General features: G+C 50.8%; 1 protein-coding gene and 1 long non-coding RNA gene across 3 annotated transcripts in view; one reads left to right on the forward strand and one right to left on the reverse strand.

The window, feature by feature from the left end:
- The window catches only part of NTNG2 (netrin G2), a 38,982-nt gene that overhangs the window by 12,194 nt on the left and 2,040 nt on the right, over positions 1-24,748 (forward strand). The window contains exons 3-10 of one of the 2 annotated variants that reach the window (XM_072352780.1): positions 3,515-4,158; positions 13,109-13,281; positions 14,878-14,904; positions 16,763-16,879; positions 19,018-19,086; positions 22,129-22,203; positions 22,641-22,706; positions 23,208-23,282. In XM_072352780.1, the coding sequence (XP_072208881.1) occupies positions 3,515-4,158; positions 13,109-13,281; positions 14,878-14,904; positions 16,763-16,879; positions 19,018-19,086; positions 22,129-22,203; positions 22,641-22,706; positions 23,208-23,282 (1,246 nt within the window). The remainder of the gene's footprint in view (positions 1-3,514; positions 4,159-13,108; positions 13,282-14,877; positions 14,905-16,762; positions 16,880-19,017; positions 19,087-22,128; positions 22,204-22,640; positions 22,707-23,207; positions 23,283-24,748) is intronic. The other variant, XM_072352779.1, reaches the window with a different exon arrangement.
- On the reverse strand, positions 14,858-24,737 carry LOC140260419 (uncharacterized). The gene is made up of 3 exons (XR_011905544.1): positions 24,290-24,737; positions 18,557-18,680; positions 14,858-14,969 (listed from the first exon to the last, which is right to left on the reverse strand). It is a non-coding gene; the product is annotated as an uncharacterized lncRNA (long non-coding RNA).

The following is a 24,748-nucleotide window of genomic DNA, read 5'->3' on the forward strand; positions in this document are numbered from 1 at the left end:
TTATGGTTACAAGAGCAGTACAAACTTTCACATTGTTCTTTTATTTTTCATTGCTCAAATCTTTCTCCCCTCCTCCCCCTATTAATATTACTAATATTATTACTGATTTTCTTCATGGTGCAGCTAGTGGTTGTAATTTCTTTCTAGCTTCCCTTTGGCATGGAGATCTACTAAAAGCTGCAGCTTTATTTCTGTGCAGCTTCCACCATTCACAACAGATGTCTGGTTTGTTTAAAATATTCAACAGCTTAGTGATTAATCAAGCAGTTTCACCTACAAAAATATATAATTTCATGCTATGAGGCTTAAAAATGGCATTATCTGCCAGGAAAATAAAGCAAAACAACTTTGTGCTCTCATTAAGAGCCCTAGAAAGCAAGCAGGTTTTGGCTGGGGCTGTTTTTCCCATTCCCTCTCTCCTGGCAAAGTGGGAAGCAGCTCTTCTGCAGCACCCTGGATTCCTGTTGTGCCCTGACACATCCATAGTAATCCTCGGAGGATCCCTAACTAGATCCCAGCTCTCATCTTCAGAAGGACCCTTGTGCATCATTTCTGCTGAGCACAAATGGGAAATGAAACCCATGGGCAGCAGTCACCAGCATGGGGCACCTCCAGACGTGTCACCTTCAATGGCACATCCATCTCTAAGCCCCCAGAATGTTTGTCCCATGGAGGCACATCCTTGCCATCGTGCCATTGGTTGTGACAACCAGCCCTCAGCCTCTGCCACTTTTCCCCAGGGCTCTGCCAGTGGAGCTGAGCTCAGGCATAGAAATCCTTGGTGCACACGCAAGAAAAGAGCATCCAGAGCTGGGGACCTGCAGCATCCAGTTGCCGTGAGGACATTCACAGCTGATTTAATAGCGTGAGACTCTAAGTGAGCGTCTTTATTTTAAGTGCATGAAGACCAAGTTTCCCTAGCTAATGCATTCTGACTTTTAGATTGAAGACGTAAATATCTTGAGACTTTGGACAGATTCTTTGTAGGACACGCATGGCTTGGATAAGGAAACCAGATTCTAAAATAATACCTGGAATTGTTTCAACAGAGCTATAACTGATCTTACCAGGACTGGCGGAGCAGCCAAATTATGGCCATCTGTTTCCGCTCCCCCCCTGCCCTCCCAGCTGACTTGAAACCACCCCACCAGCAGAAAGTGCATTGAGCATCCCGAGGAGGAAGGACATTTCAATAAGCCAAAAACCAAAAAGGAACACTTCATTTGAGCAGAGGAAGCCATAGTGGCATGACTCACTCGGTGGCTTTTGAGGCTCTTCCCAACTTCCAGCACTGACACTTAGAGGTTATTTCCACACTCGCCCTGTTACAACTGAGCAGCAATTGAGCCACGTGCCACCCCAGGGTGCCTGAAGACCAATTTGGGATCACTGCCTGCAGAGCCACGTGCAGGCACAGGTTTGGGTGCACAGGGGTGGTGCACCTCCAGTTTCTGTTTTCTGGGATGAGCAGATGGGAGACGTGCTCTGCTCCTTCCTGTATTCACCATGGCACACTTCATTCATCAAACCCCATTGCTTCCCCTTGCTGCTCCTGAGAAACCTGCCCCACTCCACATCACCATCCATCCTCACAGCTCTGTCACTGTGGTTTGACTGCAAAGCCATAGAATCACTAAGGTTGGGAAAGACCTCTCAGACCACCAACTCCAACCCACCATGCCCACTGACAGCATCCTTCACAGTTCTAGCAGGGGTGGCCCCTCCACCTTCCCTTGTGCAGCTCAGCTACTGAGAGCCTTCAGAGAAAGCCTTGATAGGAGCATCGGGATGGCCTTTTCAGGGCTGTCCTATTAAGCCATTTGTACGACCACACTGACAGCAGAAGCATACTGCAGCACAATATGTTGCCTCAGCACAGGAAACGCACTCAGAGCCCCCATAGCTTCAGCTGAGGTGCATTTTAGCTCCTTTCCCATCAAGCACCGTAAAGCTGTGCTAAGCGGCAGCCGCATCCCCCAGCAGGAAGCTGTGTCTCATTAGCAGAGGTAAACAATTCCTCTGAACGTGACGAGTCAGGAGAGCACATTAAGTATGTCAATACCTAATTCTTTTACTCCCTGCTCCAGCACAGCGTGTTGCAACAGGAGGGGACAAAGCAAAGCTCAGAGCCCACAGTCAACATCCCCCCACTGCAGACGGCAACTCCCCAGTTTTGGGATGAGAACAGTGCCCTTTTTCATTAGCTGCTTCCCCTGTCAGCCCCACTTAAATGCACCAAGCAAGGCACCGGCCACTTACAGGACCCCTCTGCTCACACCTGCTGCTCTGTGCACTGCAGAGCCGGTGCTCACACACAGCTCAGCTGCTTGCTGTTCTGCTCAAGGTGGAATTATTAGAGCTTTTGGAGGCTTCTCAGTGCTGTGGCCTCTGTTTGCTCACATCCAACATGTCTCTGAGCCATGTCAAAGCAAAGAAACCCACTTTACACATTCAGGATACAGACAACCCTAAGTAGATCTCAGTACCAGACAACCAGATCAGATCCCACCTCCCTGCAGGCTGCTCACCTCAGGCATCAACCTCAGTCAGCTCCAGCTGCTTTATCACCTCCTGTGTGAGAAGGCATTGGCTGCAGCTGAGCCTGGTGCACTCCCAGCACAGGTTTGAGTCTGAGAGGGAAGCAAAAAGATGCTTTGTATGCAAGGATTTGCAGTGTGGAGACATGAAGAGTCTTTCAGGGGTTGATGCTTGCTATAACACATCCCTACAGGGGCTGAAGGGCAGGAGAGACCCCAACTTGTCACAAAGGGCTTTGGCACATTCACAAGCAATAAACCCAGCAGCCCAGATAACCCTGATGTGTGCCTCCAAACCTTTAACACTTCAGTGTGTATGACCCTAACTGTGCACTCACAGTGCAGTTCAGCACATGGGGGCACAAGGAGATGGAGATATGAGCAAAAGGGGACATGAGCACATCTCACCTGTGGGCATAATGGGATGGTGGTGCCTTTTCTGCCATTGCACCACACTGTGGGAAGCACCTATCCCCATGGGCAATGAGCACAAAGATCTGCCTGAGCATGGATGGGGGATGGGGCTCCCTCCTGCAGTGGTGTTGGGCCCCACAGAGCATGGGGATATTGTCATGAGCCTCTGGGGACACAGATGTGCCCAGTACAGCTGTGCCTGGGGGCTGAGCTGTTTGTTATTGTGAGCTGTTTGTTATTGTGAGGTGTGAAAATGGCCTTCCATGGGCTTGTAACTTGGCTAAGCTGAAATGAAGTTTCTCAGAGACTGTCTCAGGGAAAGTGCTTTCTGTGAACATCACCCCTGTGCCAAATTGAAGGGCTCTTTCCCAAAGGGCCTGTCAGATGAAACAGCTCATCCGTCCATAGGGCAGAGGCCCCATACAGAGCCAGGCCTCCAAGACTCCAGCTCAGCTGAGAAGTCAACATTTACCAAAAGCACCAAGAAACAGGAATGGGGCAAGCAGGGTCTGGCTGGGATGCCAACATGTTGCCTTTTCTTGTGACCATTGCTATTGTTCCAGGAGAACCCGTACCTGTGCAGCGATGAGTGTGACGCCTCCAACCCAGACCTGGCCCACCCACCAAAGCTCATGTTTGACAGTGAGGATGAGGGGTTGGCCACGTACTGGCAGAGCGTGACATGGCGCCGGTACCCGGAGCCGCTGCTGGCCAACATCACTCTGTCCTGGAACAAGAGCATCGAGCTGACGGATGACATCGTGATCACCTTCGAGTACGGCCGTCCCACCATCATGATGTTGGAGAAGTCGCTGGACAACGGGAGGACTTGGCACCCGTACCAGTATTATGCAGATGACTGCATGGAGGCCTTCAGCATGCCAGCACGGAGGGTCCGGGACCTCTCCACCACCAGTGCCAACAGGGTCCTCTGCACGGAGGAGTATTCCCGCTGGGCGGGCTCCAAAAAGGAGAAGACCGTCCGCTTTGAGGTGAGGGATCGCTTCGCCATCTTTGCTGGTCCCGACCTTAAGAACATGGACAACTTGTACACCCGGCTGGAGAGCGCCAAGGGGCTCAAGGACTTCTTCACCGTCACCGACCTGAGGATGAGGCTGCTGCGACCGGCGCTGGGGGGCACCTACGTGCAGAGGGAGAACCTCTACAAGTACTTCTACGCTGTCTCCAACATTGAAGTCACTGGCAGGTAACGGTCACTGTATTTCTTGGGATACTTGGAGGGATGAGAAGAGGGCTACTGATGCAGAACTAAGCCACCAGCATTGATGGCAACTGGTAGTTGATCAGCATTCCTCCCTCTAATATCCTCTTTCGCAAGCCAGGGCATCCTCGTTGTCATAAAAGAGATGTGTCCTTGTAGGGAAAGGCTGAAGCACCCCCAGGGATGCCCTCCACGGGGGGAGGAATGAGGTTCTCCCCATTAAACTCCATTGGTACAAGCAGGATCATCCTGGCTCAGCCCCACCTCCAGCCAACAAGCTTTGGGGAGAGGCCAAAGCCAGCACCAGCTCTGGGGCAGGGCTGAGCAGGAGGGGATTTGTTTCTCCTGCTTTTTATTTCTCGTTTCTCTGTGCAATGCCATATGTTATGTTATGACATTAACCGAAAAAGCAAAGTAAGGTGGAAAAATGCCGAGATGGCTGATTTCCCATCCAGCTTGTGGATGCAGCTTGTGTGAGACTCAGAGGCGAGAGGGGAAAAATCTCCCCATCACCCACCACTGCTAACAAGAATCTCCACAGCGACAGAGGAGCCGTTTGTATTGCTTCCAAACTGTTTGCTTCTGAGTCTCACAAGCAGAAATGTTCCGCAGGTGCCACCGAGGCTGGCTTTGACTGCGCTCCAAGGGAGAGGAAGGGATGGAAGAGCCCTTTCTTTCAGCAGGGGGTGACGGGAAGGGCAGAGGGGTGCTGGGAGCAGATTAGGCAGAGTGGAGCTGAGCAGCCACAAAGCAGGCAAAGGCAGATATAAGGCCAACACGCTGCCTTCCCTTTAGCTCTAAGCATGGTGGCTCCTTGGTGGCAAAGCTGCAGCACCCAGCAGGCAGCACTGAGTGGACAGGAAGGGTTGGAGGGGATGGTTGGACATCAGGACTGGTCAGACTTCGGGCTATTATAGGGATGCAGAGATTTCAGCTCAGAAAAAGTAAAGTCCTGCTTGCTCAGTAACTGAGGATGTGATTTCTGGTGCCTTCGTGCAAGGACCTTTGGCTTCTAAGCTTGGAAAGTGCTATGCAGGATAACCAAAAACCCATTGCTATGCCCACAGTATATTTGGGATGCTTGATGCTTTAGAATACGTGATAAAATAGAGGTGTTACCATGTGGTGTAGGGGCTGTGGTGGCCCATGGCTGCCTGTCCCCACAGATCACTTTGCCTTTCCTGCCTGCCTTGTGCAGGAGGTGTCCCTTCAGCATCTCTAGTTCCTGGCTTTCCCATAACTGAGCCTCTTGCTGCCTGTCAGGTGTGTTCCTTTCCCACGCTGTCCAAACCACACCACATACCCTATAATAGCAGCAGGGATTGCTTTGAGAGAGAAAACCCCAACAAATTCTTATGAAAAGAGTCAAACAGAACAGGGGAGGAACACGGGGTGGGGATGGCACAACCCCTTATGAGACATCAGAGACTCCACATCCACCTACACCCCTGGACCAGTGCAATCAAACTGCAAAGGTCCAGCAGGAGCTGCAGTGCTGCAGAACTGCCAAGGCTGGGAGGAGAGGGGTTGGGGTTTGCTGGCTGGGTCCTGGAGATCTCCAGGACAGGGGGACACTGCTGGACAGATGGACAGGGATGGAGTTGATGGCTGTCCTGGGCTGAACCCCCAGAGCTGAGTTGTTGAGGAGCTGTGGATAAGCAGTGCATCAGGTGGAGCAGCTCTGTGTTTATTCACTCTGCTCTGGTGGTTATTCCAGTCCCAGCAAGCAAGGCTTTTTTTTTCTCTCTTTTTTCTGGAGAGCAATCTAATTCGAGCTATAAGCAAAGCCAGTTACGTGCAGGGACCAAGACCAAATTAAATCTTGTGTGCAGTCCAACAAGAGGTGGGGTACTGAGAGGAAGAGAGGAGAAATCAATGCAGACTATGGAAGGAAGGGAAGGGATGTGTCGTTTGGGATTCACCACTGAGGTCATAGGAAATGAGAGGGAAGATGATGATGAAGAAATAAAGGCAAAAAAAGCCAGAGGATCCCAGCTGGGGTGCAGTGGAGCTGGTGATCTGCAGATGGGAGCAGCTCAGGGACAGATGGAGGAGAAGTGATGCATGGCTGCATGGCATTGTATGGAGGTGGTTGATGGCATGCAATGAGGGACATGCATCTCTGGTTGCAGCTTGTTGTGAAGGGAAGAGCAGAATGCTCTGCTGTCAGGGCAGGCTGCAAGGGGTGGTTCCTCATGCTGGTGCAGTGCCATCCCAGGACCTCATCCAAGCACACCCATCCTTCACCTCTCTCTGCTTCCCATCAACAAAATCTGCTCACCTCAACCCTGCAGAGTTTTGCAGAAAGGCAGAGTGAAGGAGCAAAGGACACAGGGAGAAAGGGAAATACTCTGCTGCCTTCCTTTCTTCCATTAGCCACGTTGGTGGGGGCCCAAGAGCTTGACAGAACCTGAAAATGAAGTGGGTCCTGAGGACCCTCACTCCCTTCCTGGTGCTGCTGCTTTGCACTCGGTCTGCATCTCCTGCAACCTCAGCCTGGTGCATTTCTCCTTTCAGGGCTGAAGGTTTATTTTTACTGTCTTTCTTTTCGATATCTTTTTCTTCTTCTTTTTTTTCTTTCCTTCCATCCTGCCTCTATTGATCTGCAAAGTAACTGGAGCTGCAGAGGAGTCAGGACAGGAATAGACACAAGCAAGCCCTTGGCCTGTGTGCTTGTGCTGGTGTGCGTGCCAGGAGGGCGGGTAGGGGAAGCGGAAGGGCTTTTCCCCACAGATCTCTGCTCACTGCTCATTGTACAGTCATAGAATCATAGACTTTGGTTGGAAAGGACCTTAGAGATCATCCAGTTCTAATCTTCTCCCTGGTGCAGCAGTGAGCTCGGTCGTCTTCTTGAGAGCGGGTGGATGAGCTTTTCCTGGCTGCTGGGTCTGGCAGAGGGCGATGAAAGCCATTGTTTCTGTCTCCATTACACATCAAGTCCCTTTGGAGTAATCTTTTCCCCTCCATAACGTCAGTCACAGCAGTGCTCAGTGGGGCACGCTCCATCACAGAGACATTAATAAGCTGTAATTGAAGTTAATGTGCCATGGCTGGGACACACGGATCCAGTTAGGAGAAATCAGATTGAGCAGAAGTGAATCAATTTCAGGCTGATTATTCAGATTTTTTCTCCTTTGTCCTCCCTGCCCCTGTGCACGCTCTGTCTGTCCGTCCTGCTGGTGATAAGCAGCCCATGGAGAAAGGCAGGAGGAGGGAGTGATTCTCATCACCAAACAGCAACAGTGGGACATGAGCAAATCTCATGTGGGATTGGACTTGGGGATCTGAGCAGTCTTTTCCAACCTCCATGATTCTGTCATTCTACGTCCCCCCGTGATCTGACCCAGCAGCTCACAGCCAGCCCCCCCCCCACACTCAGCACCTTTGGGAAGACCACAATAGCCATGGTGAGTGCAGCCCCCACCGCCCCCTGCTCTGTCCCACAGCCCCAGCAGCCACGTACCGGTCTGTGGAGGTAACAGCATCCTGGTGTCAAGGACAGCCAAGCCTGCACCAGTGGAGCCGTGTGGTCCTCATTCCGTCCTCATCTCTGTGCCAGGCAGCCCCAAGAGCTGGAAGGATGAATTTCCCTGGCACTCACCCAGGCTGGAATTAGCTTCAGTTCAAGCAAAACCTTGCTCTTGGTCATATAGTTAAATTAAGTTAAGGCACAGCAACTGTTTGCTTTGCTTTCCTACAGTCTCATAAAGGGCTTCACTCCCACGAAAGCTTGCTGGGAGGTAAGGAGGCAGTTAGGGATAAATCTCCCCCCCCCGCACCCAGGCGCTGCTGACACTGTCAATAGGCAGATCCCCAGCTCCCACCACTTGCTCCTTGCTTAGTTTTGTGAAGGTTTTTTATTTCCACCCAGGTTTTGTAGCCGAGCTGTGTCCGGCCCTGAGCAGATAATAGAATTTTGTCAATAGACTGAGAAGGTGATGTATGTTAAAGCACTTAATATAAAGAGACTTCTACAGGAGCCCAAATCCAATTTGGCCAATGAACTCAATTGCAGGCCTTATTGCATTCCAGGAGGAAGACCGAGAGCATTTACACACATTACTCTGCAAATATTGACGGTCATGTATCCCTGCCATGTCCTCCTCACCCTTCCTCCCTTCTGCTGCCTGACCCCCTAATGGGGAAGCTTGGTTTTGTGAGCTTTGAATGCAAACAATGCTCCACCAGTCAGCAGGATCCTGACAGCTGGTGAGTGTCGACTTATTTCAAATGAATAGCCACTCGAATGGGAACAGCCAGCTAAGCCTGCTCTCCATTTCGGCATCCTTTGCATTGTCTCCTCTTTGCAACCCAAACCTCAAATCATTTCAAAGGGCAGTGAGCAGGGCCTCCTCCCCTCATCAGTCCCTACCACACAACCAGAAGCAAAAACCCACAAGGAATCAGCGCGTCCCCCTGACCTAACCCAGGCCTTTTTTCTTGTTGTGTTTTTTTGGCACTACAAAAAGCAACAAAACCCCAAAGCCTCCCTCCCTGCTTTGCACTGAAAGAAGCAGAGCATTAAGATGGTTCTTCCTCCCTATTTGGCTTCAACCACAGCTCAGTTACACTCCTGGCTCTGCTCCTGGGTGAATGAGGCACGTTTGCCCCATTCTGTGTTTGCATGGCCCCTTCAGCCCCTCTCTGCCCAAGAGATCCTCAGCAAGAAACTACCTCTTACATGGACCAGCCATTAGGAGCTATTTTTCCTTGCTTCTGCAGGCACAGATGGGCCAGATACAATCCAAGCTGAGTGCTCATCATGCTTTGCCCAGCAGATCTGCTCCATGCTTTTGCTGGGCTGCCAAAACAGTCGCGAAGGAGCAGGTAAAAAGTGGGTGAGCCACAGCCAGGCAGCTGCTGGAGCGTGCTGTGAGCGTGGCTGGGGATGACAATAGAGAGAGGGGAAGAGTTATTCATGTTTCCCCAAGAGCTGAGATCAGTTGAAACACCGTTCTCCTCCAGGATGGAGAGGAAAGAGCTCCCTTCAAACACATCATCCCATGAGACTCATTAAAGGCTCATCAATTACAGTGAGAGCAAACAATTCAGGGGAAAGCGATCATAATCCTTCCTTTGGATGGCAGTCATTAGCAGCTTTCTGCTGTGTTCTATCTCTCCCCAATGCCAGCTCAGTAAGCAGAAAGGGAGCAGGGGGGGCACCACTGCCAGACCAGAGTGAAGATAGAGAGCATGGGAGCCAGTGGGAGGGGACCAGGTCTCCACTGCATCCCTGGGCTACCTGCAGCAGCATCATCACCTCGAGCACAGGGTGAGGATGGGCCAGAGGGAAGCTTGGAAAGAGAGGTGGTCGTGTACCATCATGGCCCATGCAGCAAGGAGATCAGGAAGGAGAGGAGCAAAGAGATGTTCTTGAGTTTCCTGCTCTTTGAGACGCAGCTACAAGCAGAAAAGAGGTTGTGAAACACTTAAGGATCTTTGGAAGGGATGGAAGGACTGAGAGGTCTTTTAGAACTTGTTTCTAAAGTCATTGGCAGTGAAAGCCCAGGGGAAGTGGCTTCTTTCCTGCACCCACCCGCAGGCTGTGCCTGCTCCCACAGCCTGATGTCTTGGCACCAGCTCGCCTCCAGCCGCTCGCTGCTGTGACCTCCAGGATGCTGACTTGGGGAAACGCAGGGACGGAGAGCTGCTGTTTATGGCTTAAAAGGGAAGAAAAAAAAGAAAGAAAGGGAAAAAAAAAAAGGACACTTTCAGTAAACTTTCCTTGGCTCTCCAAGCTCCTTCCCGTTCCCTGGTGGAGGCATTGGCAGCATCCAACCGCTCTGCACCACTTGGAAGGAAGGCAGCAGCCGAATGACCTGCACTAAGGATAAACTCATAAATACCCTATGGTGCAAACTGCAGTGTATTGGGCCAAGTGTTGCTCTGGCAACTTTTGCTGAGGCATGATGTGAGCTTGCAATGCAAAAGGCAGCTGTGTACAACTCCCAGCAGCAGAGCTGGGTGTCCCCATGTCACCGAGGGCGCTGTGCTCCTGCTGGGTTTGCTGTCACCCACCATGGCTGCACCACACGTGGGCTCTGAATACTCAGCAGGAACTTCTGCCATCACTGCTAGTCTGGAGCCATGAGCTGGAAAGGAGAATCGTAGAACAGGATCACAGAATCATGAAGGTTGGAAAATACCTCCAGAACCCCGAGCTCAACACCAACCCCAGCTCATGCCAACTGACACATCCCTCGGTGCCACATCCCCATGGGTCTGGATCACCTCTGGGGACAGTGATTCCACCAGTCCCTGGGCAGCTGTGCCATTGCCTCACCATTCTTGCTGAGAAGAATTCTTCCATAGTATCCAACCTGAATAGAATAAGAACACCCCGTGCTCAGCACTGTGCTGCAGGCAGAGCAGAGCCAGTTCTGGACTGGGGCCATTGCTGCCTTCACCATTACAGAGCACAGGTGTCTGCCCCACTGCTGCTCTTTAAGCCTCATTGCTAAGTAGCTCCTAACCTTTCCCTTCATCCTCTCTTTCCTGAGATGGCTGCACGCCCGGGAAAGAAGAGACGAGCAGGACAAGCGGCTCCCACCCAGGGGACCGGGCTAATGTCATTTTCTCCCGTCTCCACCAGCTGGATCTTGGCTGGGGAATGATGCTGAGCACAGACCGGCAGCAGGAGCGTGTCCTTGGGCTGGAGGCCCAGAGGGGGAGGCAAGAAAGCTTGGGGAAGGGGTTAAAGCTGAGCTGCAGAGCAGGGAAGTCCAGATGCGGAAAGGCTGGGGCAAAATGGGATTGGCAACCCAGGCCAGCTGCTGGCTATTAAATAATGCAGCCTGATTGATTGCTCTGAGAAGCGCTGTCTTGCGGGGTCAGCTCACTGGGGTTATAGTTCCCTTCTTAGATTGATGATCCTCAAAGGTCAAAGCCAGAAAGCAATTCCCCAGTAAAATTGATCTTTTGGATAACAAAACTTCTGCACAGCGGCGACGGGCTGAGCAGTGAGAAATAGGTGAGCCAGGCGAGAAGGGCGAGAGGCTGCCTGTGTTTGCTCCTTATTTAATTTTCCTTGTTTACACCAATTAGGGAGTGAAGCTCTTCGCTGGCAAAGCAGTGCCTGCTGGCAAAGGAATGGACGCCGTGCAGGGACAGGAGGAGGCGGCTGTGGCTCTCCAACACTGCTGCTCTGCTTCAGGGCCCGGTGCGGCCGCAGCAAGGCTCTGACCTGCTTTAACCCCCCTCCTCTGCCTGCTTCCTTCCCTCCTCCCCTCCCGCTCGCTAATTCGGAAGTGAGAGAAGGAGGCCGTATTTGCTGGACGCTGAATAATTCAGAGCCCAGCTCTGCAGCACCGAGGGCCGAGCATCGCCTCTGCCAAAGGGCTGGGACGGCTCTGCCGAAACCTGTCCTCACAATGGGCACGGAGCAGCTGAAATGCATCGACCCCAGGTGTGAAACTGCCCAAAGCCACAGCATGATTCACCTGGGTGCTTGGAGGCTGTCTGCTTTCAGCCTGACACAGCCCCTCCAGGCTCCAGCAGAGCACACAGTGTCAGCCCCTGCTCTATGGACACCATTTGCTCCCCCATTCCCTTCTTCCCCATTCCCTTCTTCCTTTTTGGAGGCTGTGAAACTCCCTGCCCTTCTTGGCCAGAGCCAGGCAGGGCTGTGCTATGGGGACACTCACCCAGCTTATGCTCAGCCTCTGAGCACAGTTTGCTAGAATTAAGGACAGGGAGGGAGGAAGGAAAGAACTCATACATGAGGTCGGTGTATCCAGCCATGCGTGAAGAGAGGCAGCAGAGGCAGGCTCACCACATCAGCACAGTGCCTGGGAGCCTCTTCAGGGGCTCCAAGTGCTCGTGGGCATGCGTGGAGTCTGCAGCCAAGAAGGGACCCGAGCACGGCTCCCATCCTCATCCACTTTGTTCATTCCTGGGCTGACAGAGCACAAGAAGAAACAGGCTGTTCTTCCCACAGCTTCTCTGCAAGCATTTCGTATCCCTCGGCTCTGCAAGTAGCCCTACAAAGCAGAACACATCCTGGTCAGATTGATCCAAACATTCACATCAGGTTCAGCATCGTTATTTTCTAATGGTTCTGCATTTAAGGGTGTGCATCATTACATGATGGAGAAAGCAGTGAGAAACCATCACGATGTGCTGGGATCCACTGTCCAGAATGAAACAGGACTTTTGGCACCCACAACCTCTGCCCGACAGGCTGAGCTGGGTGCTGAACAGAGCAACATGTGAGCTGTGAGCTCAGCCTCTGTGCTCTGCACGTCACCTCCCAAGTCTGGGCAACAGGAATTGCTGTGCATGGTGATAATGACTCCCTGCACGCTGGCCTACAGCTCATTAAAAGTTTGTTAATGTTTGCAGGTTGCTGAATAGTGTTTTTCAGAGCCTTCTCCAATGAGGCACTGACTACAAGGCAGGTTCTGATGGTGACGTTTCCTGGATGTTAATTTGGGCACAGTGGGCTGAGCTTGCACTGCACAAAGTGAAAAGGGGTTGTGCTGTGCAGCTTCACACCCAAGAGAAAACACTCTTGAACTGAGCACACTGTGCAGGGGTCAAGGGACTGCCACACTGGTGTTAACTGCTCTCCTCCATCCATAAAACTAAAGCTGTCATTTCTGCCTCCAAGTAAAAGCCTACGTTGGGGCTCACAGCTGCATTTCTGTGATAGAAATGTAGGGACTCATTCCTGGGGTCTCGGATGGAAGCTGTCTTACCATGAAATGGTCTCTTCTCCCATGGTTGGGTGTGAGGAATAAGGAATCTCTCACCTCAGAATGCATTGTGCAGATCCACCTGGGACATCATAACCCCACAGCACCAAATTCCCTGGGTTCAGTGGAAAAATGCTGTAGAAGGAATAGCAGAGAGGTAACCAACCCAGCTTCACCTCTACCTTTTCAGACACAATGGGGCAATGTGCAGTAAAATACACATCTCTCCTGTCTTCTTCCAGGTGCAAATGCAACCTCCACGCCAACCTGTGCACCTTCAAGGAGGGCAGCCTGCAGTGTGAGTGTGAGCACAACACCACGGGGCAGGACTGTGGCAAGTGCAAGAAGAACTTTCGCTCCAGGTCTTGGAGAGCAGGATCCTACCTACCCCTCCCCAACGGGTCCCCCAATGCATGTAAGTAACCTCCATGTCAGCCTGCACAATGCCCATGGATGGGAGCAAGCTCTCACCTTCTCCTCCTCCATCTCAAAGCAGGGCAGGACACTCAGCTTTCAGAAGGGAAGTGAGTATTTACCTGTGATGTGGTATACAGAGAAATGAGAACTGATCCGGGTGGGCACAATGGGGATCTGTTGGTGGATGGTAGATCAGTGATGAGTCCAAGGATGACTTTGTTTAGGTCTGTACAAGTACGGGCCAAAGTAAAGGTTTGTAGCTTTGTAGCAATGTAAATTACTGTCCCTTGGAGAAAATCATTTGGCTACAGTAGAGCCTTGGCTTTCCCATAGCCCATGAGCCCAGTAAAGGCGGCTGCAGGAGCTGCACCACAGCTATAATGGCTGATTTCTGGATCCTCTTCTGTGTGTGTCGGCGTCACAGGCAGCGCTGAGAGCCGCACTCCCTCTGCTCAGCTCCAGTCTCATCCAATTGCTGCAGCAAGACAGTGACAGAAGTGAAGGTGCGCAGATGAGAGAAAGGATGTCTATCCACCATCCTTCGGGCCAGGGAATTGGGGCAGGAAACATCACAGATGGGCCACTTTCTTCTGGGTTTCCATCCAGTCCACATCAACAGACTTGTTTAAATGTCACGGAGCCACAGTAGCCCCTTCGGCCTTTCAAGCAGAAGCTTTGAGCATTACCAAAGAGAATCTTTTCCCTCCCTCCCCCCAATTTTTTGAAAGATTTATGTGCTTTAAGATGATCAAAGCCAAAATCCAGGCTCCGAAGGCCGTGACGGGAATGTTTTGTGTGTGCCAGGGATGGTAGACGAGCAGGTTCTTTGAAAGGGAACGAGCTTGTCAGCTACCACCAAGCGGCTGCATCGCTTCAAAGGAGACTGGGAAAGTTTCTGGTGTTGACAGGCACAGACATGCTGTTCTCTCCTTTTCCCTCCCCTCTGTTCCTTGTGTCTCTTCCTATCTCTTTTTCTCCTCTGCACTTGTTTCTCCCATTCATCTCACTTTCCGTCTGTCAATCAGTCTTCCTTCTTTTCCCCCCACCTCTCTGTTGCTTCCTCCTGCTCCATCAACATCCTCTTCCTCTGCAAGAGGGTCTGTTCTCCATAGCCCTCTCCTCTGGGAAGTCTTCCACCAGTGTCCCCTTGCTTTGCATTGGTGCCAAGCTCAGGTTTTCCATGCCTTCATGTGGCAGATTTGAATCTTGTGGCTTTGCAGCCCCCTATGGGAAGGGCATTGAAACCTTCTCTCCTGCTGAGGATGCTACAAAGTGGTCCAGACCCCACAGCCTGCACTTAGCACAAGGGACCTCACGAGATGTGCTTGTCCTTCACTGGGCATCAACGGTAGGTCAAGATTAACAGAAAACCTTTCAGCCAGGACGGTTTCTCTACGCCATGAGAAAGGCGTGTGCTATCAAACAGCGAACATCTCCTCTGTGCTTTGACAAAAGCAGCTTTTAAGACGATGCATCAGACACGTTTGACTATGAGCAAGGCCCCTGCTAACCGACTGCTGTTTGGTCCCACTCTGTGCACCTGTTTGATCTCCTGCTTCCAGCTGACCACGCTTCTCCTTGTTTCTTTTTCCAGGTGCAGCTGCAGGCTCAGCCTTTGGCAGTAAGTAAAACCGTAACTGAAATGCTGGCATTGAACAGCTCAGTGCATGCTCCTTGTGGATGATGCTAGGAAAGACCAAAAAAAATGCTTGTTTTCTGTCCATTATCATTTTCCAGGCTATAAGTCTTCCCTAATTGCTCCTCATTTTCTGTCCTGTCAAAGAGTCTTATATTTTCTCCCTCTGACTTCAGCAGCCTCATTTTGCCTCTTTCTCTGGCATGGTTTCTCCCCATGAGGTTCGTTAGAATGGCAGCCGGAAAGGAAATAAAAGAAGGCTGTAGAGAAACACCACTGCTCGCTGTGAACTTTTCCCCCCAAGTATTGCAGACTTTTTTGCTCTGAGAAGGAGCTGGGTTTGAATTATTCGGTGCAGCATCCAGGCTGGGTCACCTTGGGCTACCTATACAAAAAAAGGCACATACAGTGTGTGCACATCTGTACACGTGTATGTGTGTGAACATATGTCTATGAAGTGTCTGCAGCAAAGAGCGGAGAGCTCAGCAGGGATTTCTCTTGAAAGGTGGATGGAATAATAGGAGTCCTTATTTAGCAAAGCTGGAGGTAGTTTGGTATCAAAGAGCCCTGAGTTTGGGGGAAGGAGTAGCTCAGCTCTGAGTTTCATGGCTCAGAATTGCCCTCCAGAAGAAACAAATCATAGAGCTGAATGAATACGGAGCTCTTCAGTTTGCAGGCAAGTGGAAAGAACTGGGGGAGAAGTGGTTTCACAGGACTCCAAATGCAATTAAGAAAAGCACACCTCACTGAAAGCTGGAGAATCAGCTTCTTTCGGGGTAAATGAACCACATTTCGAGTAATTTGATTTAAAAATCTTCAAATAGAAACTAAAAGTCTCCCGTAAGTAATTTAGGATTATATATATATATATATATATATATATATAAATATATATATATACAAATATACATATATATATAATAAAAATGAGTCCAAAACATTCTTTGCTTTTCTGATCGGAACCATTTTGGCAACCCTCCTTCCCCTTTACGCAGCCTGGCATTCTCAGCCCCGCATTTGTTTCACTGGAAAATGTTTCCCATCAACATTTTCTGCCAGGATGAAGCTGGGGGTGTGCTTAGAGCAATGTGCAGAAAGCAGACAGGAGGGATTTGTAACCAAGGCCAGTTAAGGAGAGATTATTTAGCCTGCATAGGAGACTAGAAGTGACCTAAATTAAGTATTTAAACTAGCTCAGGGCTATTATGAAATTAAGCACAATAATCTGCATGAAGCAGCGGGACAAACAAGGACACGAGGGCAGCAGGTGTAAGTTAAGCAGGAATTTGTGTTCCACATGTTATTTCGGTCCCGGCTGTTGTGGCAGGTAATAGGCATCACACCCAGCACTGTGTTGTAGCCAGGACAGCAGTTCCTTTGCCCCTGATGAATGGAAGATGCTGGTGGGAAGGAACAAATGGCAGAGGCACAGGTTGATGCTGCTGGTGTTGAGCAGTTTTGGGGCGTTGGGAGGAAGCCGTGCTGGGGTGGGCACAGCTCTGCCATCTGGCACGGGGATAGCAGCAAGCACGAGCCCATCCTGCTCTCTCTCCTCTGCACAGGACTTGCTTTCTTTTCCTCTTTTCAAGTTTAATTGGCAATTAATTTATGATAGAGCTGTAAGTATTTAAGCTAATATCAGCACCAACAGGGTAAGCTGATACAGCCACAGCCTCCAGCCCTGCACACACGCGCTCCCAGCGTCACAGCCTTAATCTGCAGAAACCTCCCAGTGCCCCAGTTGGAACCGTGCTGGGAAACTGGTCACCAGCTCAGCCCGCTGGGGGCAGGGAGCCCTTCTTTGCCCTGCAGTAAAGTGCCTCCCACCTCTTCTCTTTGATAGCATTTGAGCGACCGCAGCGGGTCACCACTGCAAAAACCACCACTGCAAAAACCACCCCTACCACCACCACCACCACCAGCAGCACCCCCCTTCCTGCCTCCACCACCACCCAGCCAGGTGGGTGCCATGCTTCCTGCACTCCTCTTTTTGCCTTCTTCCCACCCGGGATCCTCTGGTGGTGCTGGGGAATGCGTGAGGCTGCTATGAGTTTTCTGTGCTCTAGGATGATACGGGGACATGGATAAAAATCAGCCTTCAACCTCAGAGCAGTCCTGGTTTGCTTTGCCCCTATTCAGTCCCAGGGTACAAGAAGCAGGTGCCACGGTTCCTCTAGCCATGAAGCTAACAGTTACAGGTCTTGGAGCCCAAGCCCATGCAGTGGGTTGACATCTCCCTCTCCTACCATCAGGGCAGCAAGAAGTCAGGACTGGATGCAGAGAAGCAACAATTTTCCCTATTTTTCCTCCTTTTTTTCCTCCAATAAAGCACAGCAGGAGAGGACAGGTCAGGTTTTGCTCACCTCCCTACCCAACTTTCCCCAGGGGGCTGAGCTGCCTTTGCTGGCTCTCCAAATCCTGCCTCCAATCCCACCTGAAGGGCTGAGCTTCAGGCTGCCTGTTTGCTCAAGGGTAGCATTGGGAGGGCGCACACCAACAGTCCCCAAGCAACTCTGCACAAATAGAGGGCAGAGAATGGAGCTCATAGAGGGCAGAGAATGGAGCTCGCACACGCCTGTAACACCCCTTCCTCATTTCTGCAGTCACCCCATGGAGGAAAACTTTTGTGCTTTCTCCTGGGGTTCCTCCTCCCCTCCCCTGCCAACAAGGAGACATCGGTTTTCTCTTTTCTTTTGGAAATGAGCAGATAAAACTTAACAGCAGGACGTTTGTTTTTTTCTTTTTAAAGCTTCTCATGGGGGAATTAGACACGCATTCCTCCCATTGCCTTGCTTTCTGGGCCTGATATTTCCCAGGAGGACGATTTACACCCACAGTATGTTAGTAACAGTCTGTCTGGGGGAGCTGCCAGAAGCCAGTCAAAGGGATGAGGAAACTTGATTCCATGTTTATGAATATATAGCTCTATGCAGGGATGTACCCAGCTCGGGAAGCTGGGGGTTTATCTCCAACTTCCATGGACTCTGGGTAATCTTCTGCTCTGTTCAAAAGCTCTCCTCACCCATATACATGACCTACAGTGGGCATGGGGAGGTTGGTGGCCACCCAGGGCTCCCATCACCACTATGTTCACAATAGGAGAATCAACCTCTCCATCACACACTTGGGGTCATCTGATTTTTTATCCATGCTCACCCACAGCAACATTTTAGGCCTGTTTTGTTGTTATTGTTCTTTGCAAGTGCTGTGTGTACGTGGGTGGTGTGTTCTGTGCCTTTCCCATGTATGATTTGTGAGTGTTGTCCATCTAGGGTGGGCAGGGAGGCAATAGTGTGATGTTGGGGATGAAGGGCCGAGCTGCTCTGAGCAGCCTGGAAAGCATCCTGCATTTGGGGGTTATCCCTTCTCCCTGGATAGAATCAGTGCCCTCATACATCTTATTTTCACATCACCACCTGGTAGTAAGTAAATAAAGCAATGTAAACAGTGGAACAGCCACCGCATCTCTGTCTCTACAGGGGCAGGGCTGAGCTGATCACCTCCATCCAAGTCCCATCCATTTCTGCACTGCCAGGTCTCATCCCAGCACACAGTGTCTGTGATGTGGAATCAAAGCGCAGCCCAATCCTAATTTGTTTTAGAGCTTAAGAGAGCAGAGTTTGCCCCCAGTTCCTACCTTTGTGCAGGAAAGGAGATTCAGGTTGGGGTTTTGCAGCCGTCGTGGTCCCTTTATAGAGAGAATCTGGTCTCCTGCCTCCAGTCTGCCATTTGCATCCAGAGATATCCTTCCCACTCCAGCCCTGCAAAATGTAAAGTACTTCTTTAAACACCGCAAGGGGCTCTGAATGGAACTCACCTGAACCTCACGGAAAACACCTCATTAAAAAAAGGTGACCTGCTTGCAGGAGACACAATAACCCCGAGATGGGTAACAATCCCCAGGTGAGATTCACTCTGTCATTGCCTCTCTCCTCAATGTTAGAAGCATGAAATAAATTCCTCCTTACTTAAAAGTCAGCTCAGACAGATGTTAATATAACCCCCCCTCCCTGGGTCCCTGTCCCATCACTGTGTTGTTTCGCCTTCTAACATACACACTGTTTTTTCACCCTCTGAATTTCTGCTTCCCACCATAAGCAAGCATCATCAGACCCGCCTCTGAGCCCGCTGCCTCTGTGCCCATGAAAGAGAAGGAGGAAAAAACAGGTATTTCCAGCCAGACTGATGTGTTCTCCCTTCTCCTCCATCCCTCTGCACGCTGGAATAGCAGCCAGGCACGTAGACTAGAGGGGTGGATTTGAGTTGGGTTGACTCTGGGTTGTGTGGATCTGGCACAAAGAGGCTTCCTTTGCCTGTCGTGGTGCTTTCTGTGGTCGAGGCAGAGCCGTGCTCGTGTTCTTGGGATGCTTTTGTGCCTGTTGTGTGGTGAGAGGGGAAAGGAGCGGGTTCACCAACACAGGCTGCGGTCTGAGCATGGCGGGGTCTGCTGAAACAGGCAGAGGATTTACCCTCAGGAGGGTGAATTAAGTGCCATTCTCCCTTGCCTTCTGCAGTTCTGTTATTTCTAAGCCTTCCCCGGTGCCTGTCAAATCCGCCTTGCCATTTGGTACATTTTTCCCCCACGTTCAAAATAAGCAAATTGAGCTTTCTTGGATTTTTGATTTATTTTTTTTTTCTCCTCCCTTTCTCCTGCTTCCATTTTCTCTCTGGTTTGTAACCCAGCCGTGTCAATTCACTTCTGGGACAAACAGAATCAACCTCAGCTTTGGTTTGGGTTTTACCAACTCCCTGGTGCCGGACAAGCACATCCTATGCCCTTCTCTCCCAGATGGTCACGCACTTGGGGAAAGACAAGGGCTTCTCAAGGTCCTTCCCCTGTATCTCTGCACTGTTTCAAACATCTTCCCCCAGTGTGTTTTTCTATAAAGACTGACTTTTCGGTTCACTTTCTTCTGCCTCACCAAATCCCCACCAAGACCCGGGGTTGCCACCAGAGCCATAGAAGCCCCAGTACGACGTGCCTGGTGCTCCCATTGGCGTGGAGCGGCTTTGGGTGAAGCATCTCTCTCTCCTACTCCCAAGATGTAAAACTGTCCATTAATGTCACAGAGCTACAAGGGAGAAGTTCTCAAGATAATGAGCATTAATAATTTTCCTGGCTCTGCAAATGCGATGGAGTGGAGGTGTATGAGAATGACTAAAAAGCAAAATGCCTCCAGGGCTGTTTTTTATTGTGACTCTAATTAAACCCTTGCCAATTTGCACAGGGATTTTTTTCTTTCATATTCTCCTTTAACAGCATATTAATATCAATTGGTTTCCACTTTCCAGCTGAAAAGGACAATGTCTATCACCTTCTCTTAAAGCTCATCATTTAGGGAAATATATATATATATATATTCTTTTTTATTCTGCATTGTTTATGATCCCCTTGACGAGGCTGGGAAATCACATTTCTCTCCTACTCGGGTTTGTCCTTTGAAACTTGGCAAGGATCAAGGAAATTTTTTTCCCTCCTCCTCCTTATGTTACCCAATTGGAGCCTGAAATTAATAATGTGCCTTTGAAATTTGCATTCCTCGGTTTGTTTTCTAGCAAACCTGAAGATTGTTACCACTATTGAGGAGACAGAGAGGGGTATGGAAGCCGTGGGGTTGAGAGCGTGCAGAGAAACCAAACTAGGGATCTATAAATGTCCTGCTGTTTTAATTTCCCTGCAGGGACTTGCAAATTCTATAACTGCTATTTCCAAGGGAAGAGCAGAACCTGAAACAGGGCCGAGTTTACAGCAGACATGAGGACTTGGTGCCTCCAACACATAGGATACGCATGCTACTCCTCTGCAAACACACAACTAAAGCCGTGCTTTCAGAAGGGCTGAGAACCGACAGCTCAGTGCATTGCTTCCCTCCTGTCCTCTGCACTGCAATGTAGGGGATGTTAGCTGCCAAATCCCACCGAGGCACAAAAACCCTCATGGCACGTGCTTGTAGCAACAGCCACAGGGCCGGGTTTTGTCCTCCAGCACAATGCAAAGCTCCCAGCTGGTTCCCAGCTCCCCTCCTAACACCGCTCTCTGTCTGATTGCTGCCAGGCTACCCTGACCTGTCGGCGGCCGCCCCGCTGCAGGTGGGCTCTCCCCCAGCCAAGGTTGGGGCAGCAGAAGGTAGGAGACACACAGCTGAGCTGGCCAGCGAATCCCTGCTCCCACCTCTTTCCTTTGTAGCTCTGCGTATCTTCTTTCCATGCATCTCTCTCTTCCTCCCACCTGGGAAAAGCTGGGGGTTTGTCTGTGCCCTACATGCAGCCAGTAATCTGGTGAGGCTGGATTGAGCCTCAGGGTTTAGTTGCATACATGAAAGATGAGGATGATAAGTGGTAGAAGAGATTGTTCTCAGCTTGCTGCTGGGGTGAACAGAGAGGATCATGGAAATCCTGTTGTCTCCTGAGAGCAGAATAACTTTGTAAACAGATAGGCTTGTGTCGTTTATAGCATAGATGCCTTCTTACATATTTCCTTGCTTCAGGTCTCCCACTTGTCTGCCTACAGTAAGCTATGAAGCTTCTGCTGGGAGCCCTGGGAGGCTGTTGGGGCTGGAGTGTCTCCTCCTCGGGGCTCCCACTGGCACACACAGTTCAGCAGCTGCTGCTGCTGGTGCTCACTGCCCTTTGCCAGCTGAGATGCCTGTAGCTATCTCCCCCATAGACATCAGCATCCCTTCCAGTGCAGAATGTAACACCAGCTGGAGCCAGGCCAGGACACAAACCAGCATCTGCTAATAGTCAATGGGCGGACAGAAAGTGCTGGAATTCAGGCTTCTTGGAACTGTTGTGCTTTTAAGCTCGTCTCTAACCACATAGAGAGAAAAAAAAATGTATTTGGAATAGTAACGAGATAGGCCAACACCACTTGCATCAATGCCAGGTGATGCTGACAGCCTGTACTGAACAATGGGGACTTCTGAGTCTTGGCAGCAGTCTGCTTCTCTCCATGCTTCATGCAATGCAATGACCACATGTCAACACTCACCTGTCCAGCAGCTCCCCTTAGGAGCAGCTTCTGTACTAGAAGACCAACTTCCAGGAGATTCTGTCTCTTATAAATACCCCAGTGTATCCTCAGCCAGACATGGCTCCACCCTAGATACCTGAATAGAGCTTCCAGTGTCCTTTCCTCTCCTTTTTAAACAAGCAAGTGCAAGAGCTGTATTAAATCCGATGTTCTCTCTAACTTGATGCCACCTGAAGCTATTCAGAGCCCAACAAAAGCAGCAGCACCTGAACCCAAGCTGAAGCCACCAGACCGCCCCAAGAATATTCAAGGTAAGGCCCTTTCCCAAAGATGGGGCAGGTCTGTTTTCTCCCTCATTGCCCACAGGCTGGGGACAATGTGCCTGTCCTCAGCAAGCCCAGCACTGTGCAATCTGTTCTCCCACTCATAGCTGAGATCAGCTCAGTTCTGCTCATCCCACCCCATGGAAGTCTTTATGAAGGCTCTTTTGGAGTTGGCAGATGTAGTTGGGTGGGACAGACCAAAGAAACCAGGAGTCAGTTTCCCTGTCCACCATTCCTTGAGACATCATTTGCCTTTTGCACACTTGGATAACACGGAGGATGCACTGGGGGTCCCACGAGCACCAGCTCAGCCACAGGCAGCTGTTTCTCCTGGTGGATCAGCCACCACCCAACCCAGCACAGCAGGCATGGGGGGCTCTGCAACTCCACCTCAGCACTCAGATGTCTTTTATCATCTCATGTAGCAGCTCCGAAGAGCAAAGCAGGGCGCACAGCACACTCTGCAGGCAAGAGGCATGGGAAGAAGTCAGGTAGGTGCTGGGATGGGCAAGCGGGCTGGAGCAGGCTGGGTTCTGCAGGATTCTGTGCTTTAAACCACCTCCGTAGCTTTTGTGCTCTTAGATGTGATCCTAATTGCTTTTTGAGGGTGGTGAGTGGCTGTCTGCATGGCCGTCATCAAAGCAAGGCCACAGACAGGAGCTCTTTAGACCTGTAGATTCTCAGCCTGGCCAAGTCAATCCCGTGTGTAACCAGGGGATGCGTGGATGGCTCCTTCTGCCCAGCACTCAGCCCTGCACATTGCAATACTGCCATGCATGGAATTTTTCATGCATCAAACTTAGAGGAGGGGAGAAGAAGAGGAGAAATTTAGCAGCTACCAGCTGTCTGGTGCAGAAATAGCTTTCAACGCTGCCAGCACGGTGTTCCTGACTTGGCTCATCATTGTTCTCATAGCAGAGATGCTCGTGGTAGTGTAGGACGCAAAGTGGTGCGGAGCAGTGAGAAAAAGCCTGTCTCTGATTTTCCTTAAGCATCCTCAAAGAACTCAAAACTCATCCGGCTCCAACCAGACACCGGCCCAGTGGCTCCTTTTGAAACATATAAAGGTAAGAGGATGGGAGTGAGGAGCTCCAGGGCTCCCAGTCCTCACCAGAGCTGCAGCCTCAGACACAGAGAAGATGGGGAGGGTTTGCTCTATGTAAGATCACACAGCTCTGGTGAAACCCTGCTTGTGAACTGCAGCAGCAGAACCACATGAGCTGAAGTTCTTTGGGTATCGATCAGGCGGGCAGTGGTTGTTTCACAGAGGGTCTCAGCTCCTACTCAGGCAGCTGCAAACCATGGGGAAATCTCTGCCATGCTCCATCCTCCCTGACCTTCATTTCATTGGCATAATTCTATCCCTCCAGCCCTATGTGCATGCCTGCCCATCCTCCCCTGCCATCGCTCTGCCATGCTGGAATGTTTAACTTGGGAGCCTGGACCCAAACTCCTGATCTGAATCCCACTCCACCTATTCAGCACTGGAGAAGCTCAGACCTGCCCAACACCTTCCCTGCTCACATTGTCCCCTTCCAGCTGGCTGGGATACCTCCTGAGCAGGATGACTGTACCACTGAGCAGCCAGGAGCCCTCCCCTCCTCTTGTGTTGTCCTCTTCAACTCCCAGAAAGATTCATTACCCTGAACACAGCACTGCAAGGAGCTCACTGTCCCACATCACAGTAATAAAAAGCAAACACAAGAAGCAAAACAATCAAGTTCTTCCAGCTAGAAATGAAACCTAAGTGGTTGTTTCCCAACATACACCCACAGCTTAGAAAGGTCAGCCCAGCATGGTGGGCACAGGAGCAACACCCTGCTCAGCAATGGCAGCCCTGTGCTATGCCAGGCAGCACTGGGTTACCTCCTCATGCCCATCTCCCTTGGAAGAAGCCCACACAAGCCATGCAGCCCTAGCACACATTCATTTTAAGCCATAACAAACTCAGCCAGAACTGAGAGTCAAGAGTTATCATGCTCCACAACAGGCATTGCCTGGGAAAGTAGTACAGCAAAGGCAAAGCTGAAAAGGGATACGTGAGGAAAAGGCCAAAAAAACAGGCAGGACTTACCTGCACATGCAGCAGGTTCTGCCCATCCAGAGTCTTCCCATCACCTGCTCTGTCAACCCAGATCCTCCTTGTCACCACCAGGCAGGGCACAGCCTTCCCCAGGGCTCTGCATGCCCCTGCACAGCCCCATGCCTCTCCCTTCTCCCAAACATCAAGCTGAGCTCTACTGATTAACAAGGCAGCTCTTTAATTAACACCTGACAGCGCTCCACAGCCCACTGCCTGCTCCTGTAATTACACATTTCCCCGAAGAGCTGCGTCCTGGGGCTGGTTCCTGCCTGTCCTTACCCTGCAGGGACAGCCCACCCTGACCCCATTCTGAGCAATGAATTCCAACCCCATGCAGCAGCATGGAGGTACGGCCCCCACTGCCAGCACTCATCCCCACAGGGAGCAGCCATTGCATTTTGCTGGAGCAGAAGGTTTCCCCGTGGCCCATCTCTCTCTCTCTCCTCCTCT

This window comes from Excalfactoria chinensis, chromosome 18 (genome assembly GCF_039878825.1).
Source record: "Excalfactoria chinensis isolate bCotChi1 chromosome 18, bCotChi1.hap2, whole genome shotgun sequence".
In the NCBI taxonomy this organism is placed as follows: domain Eukaryota; kingdom Metazoa; phylum Chordata; class Aves; order Galliformes; family Phasianidae; genus Excalfactoria; species Excalfactoria chinensis.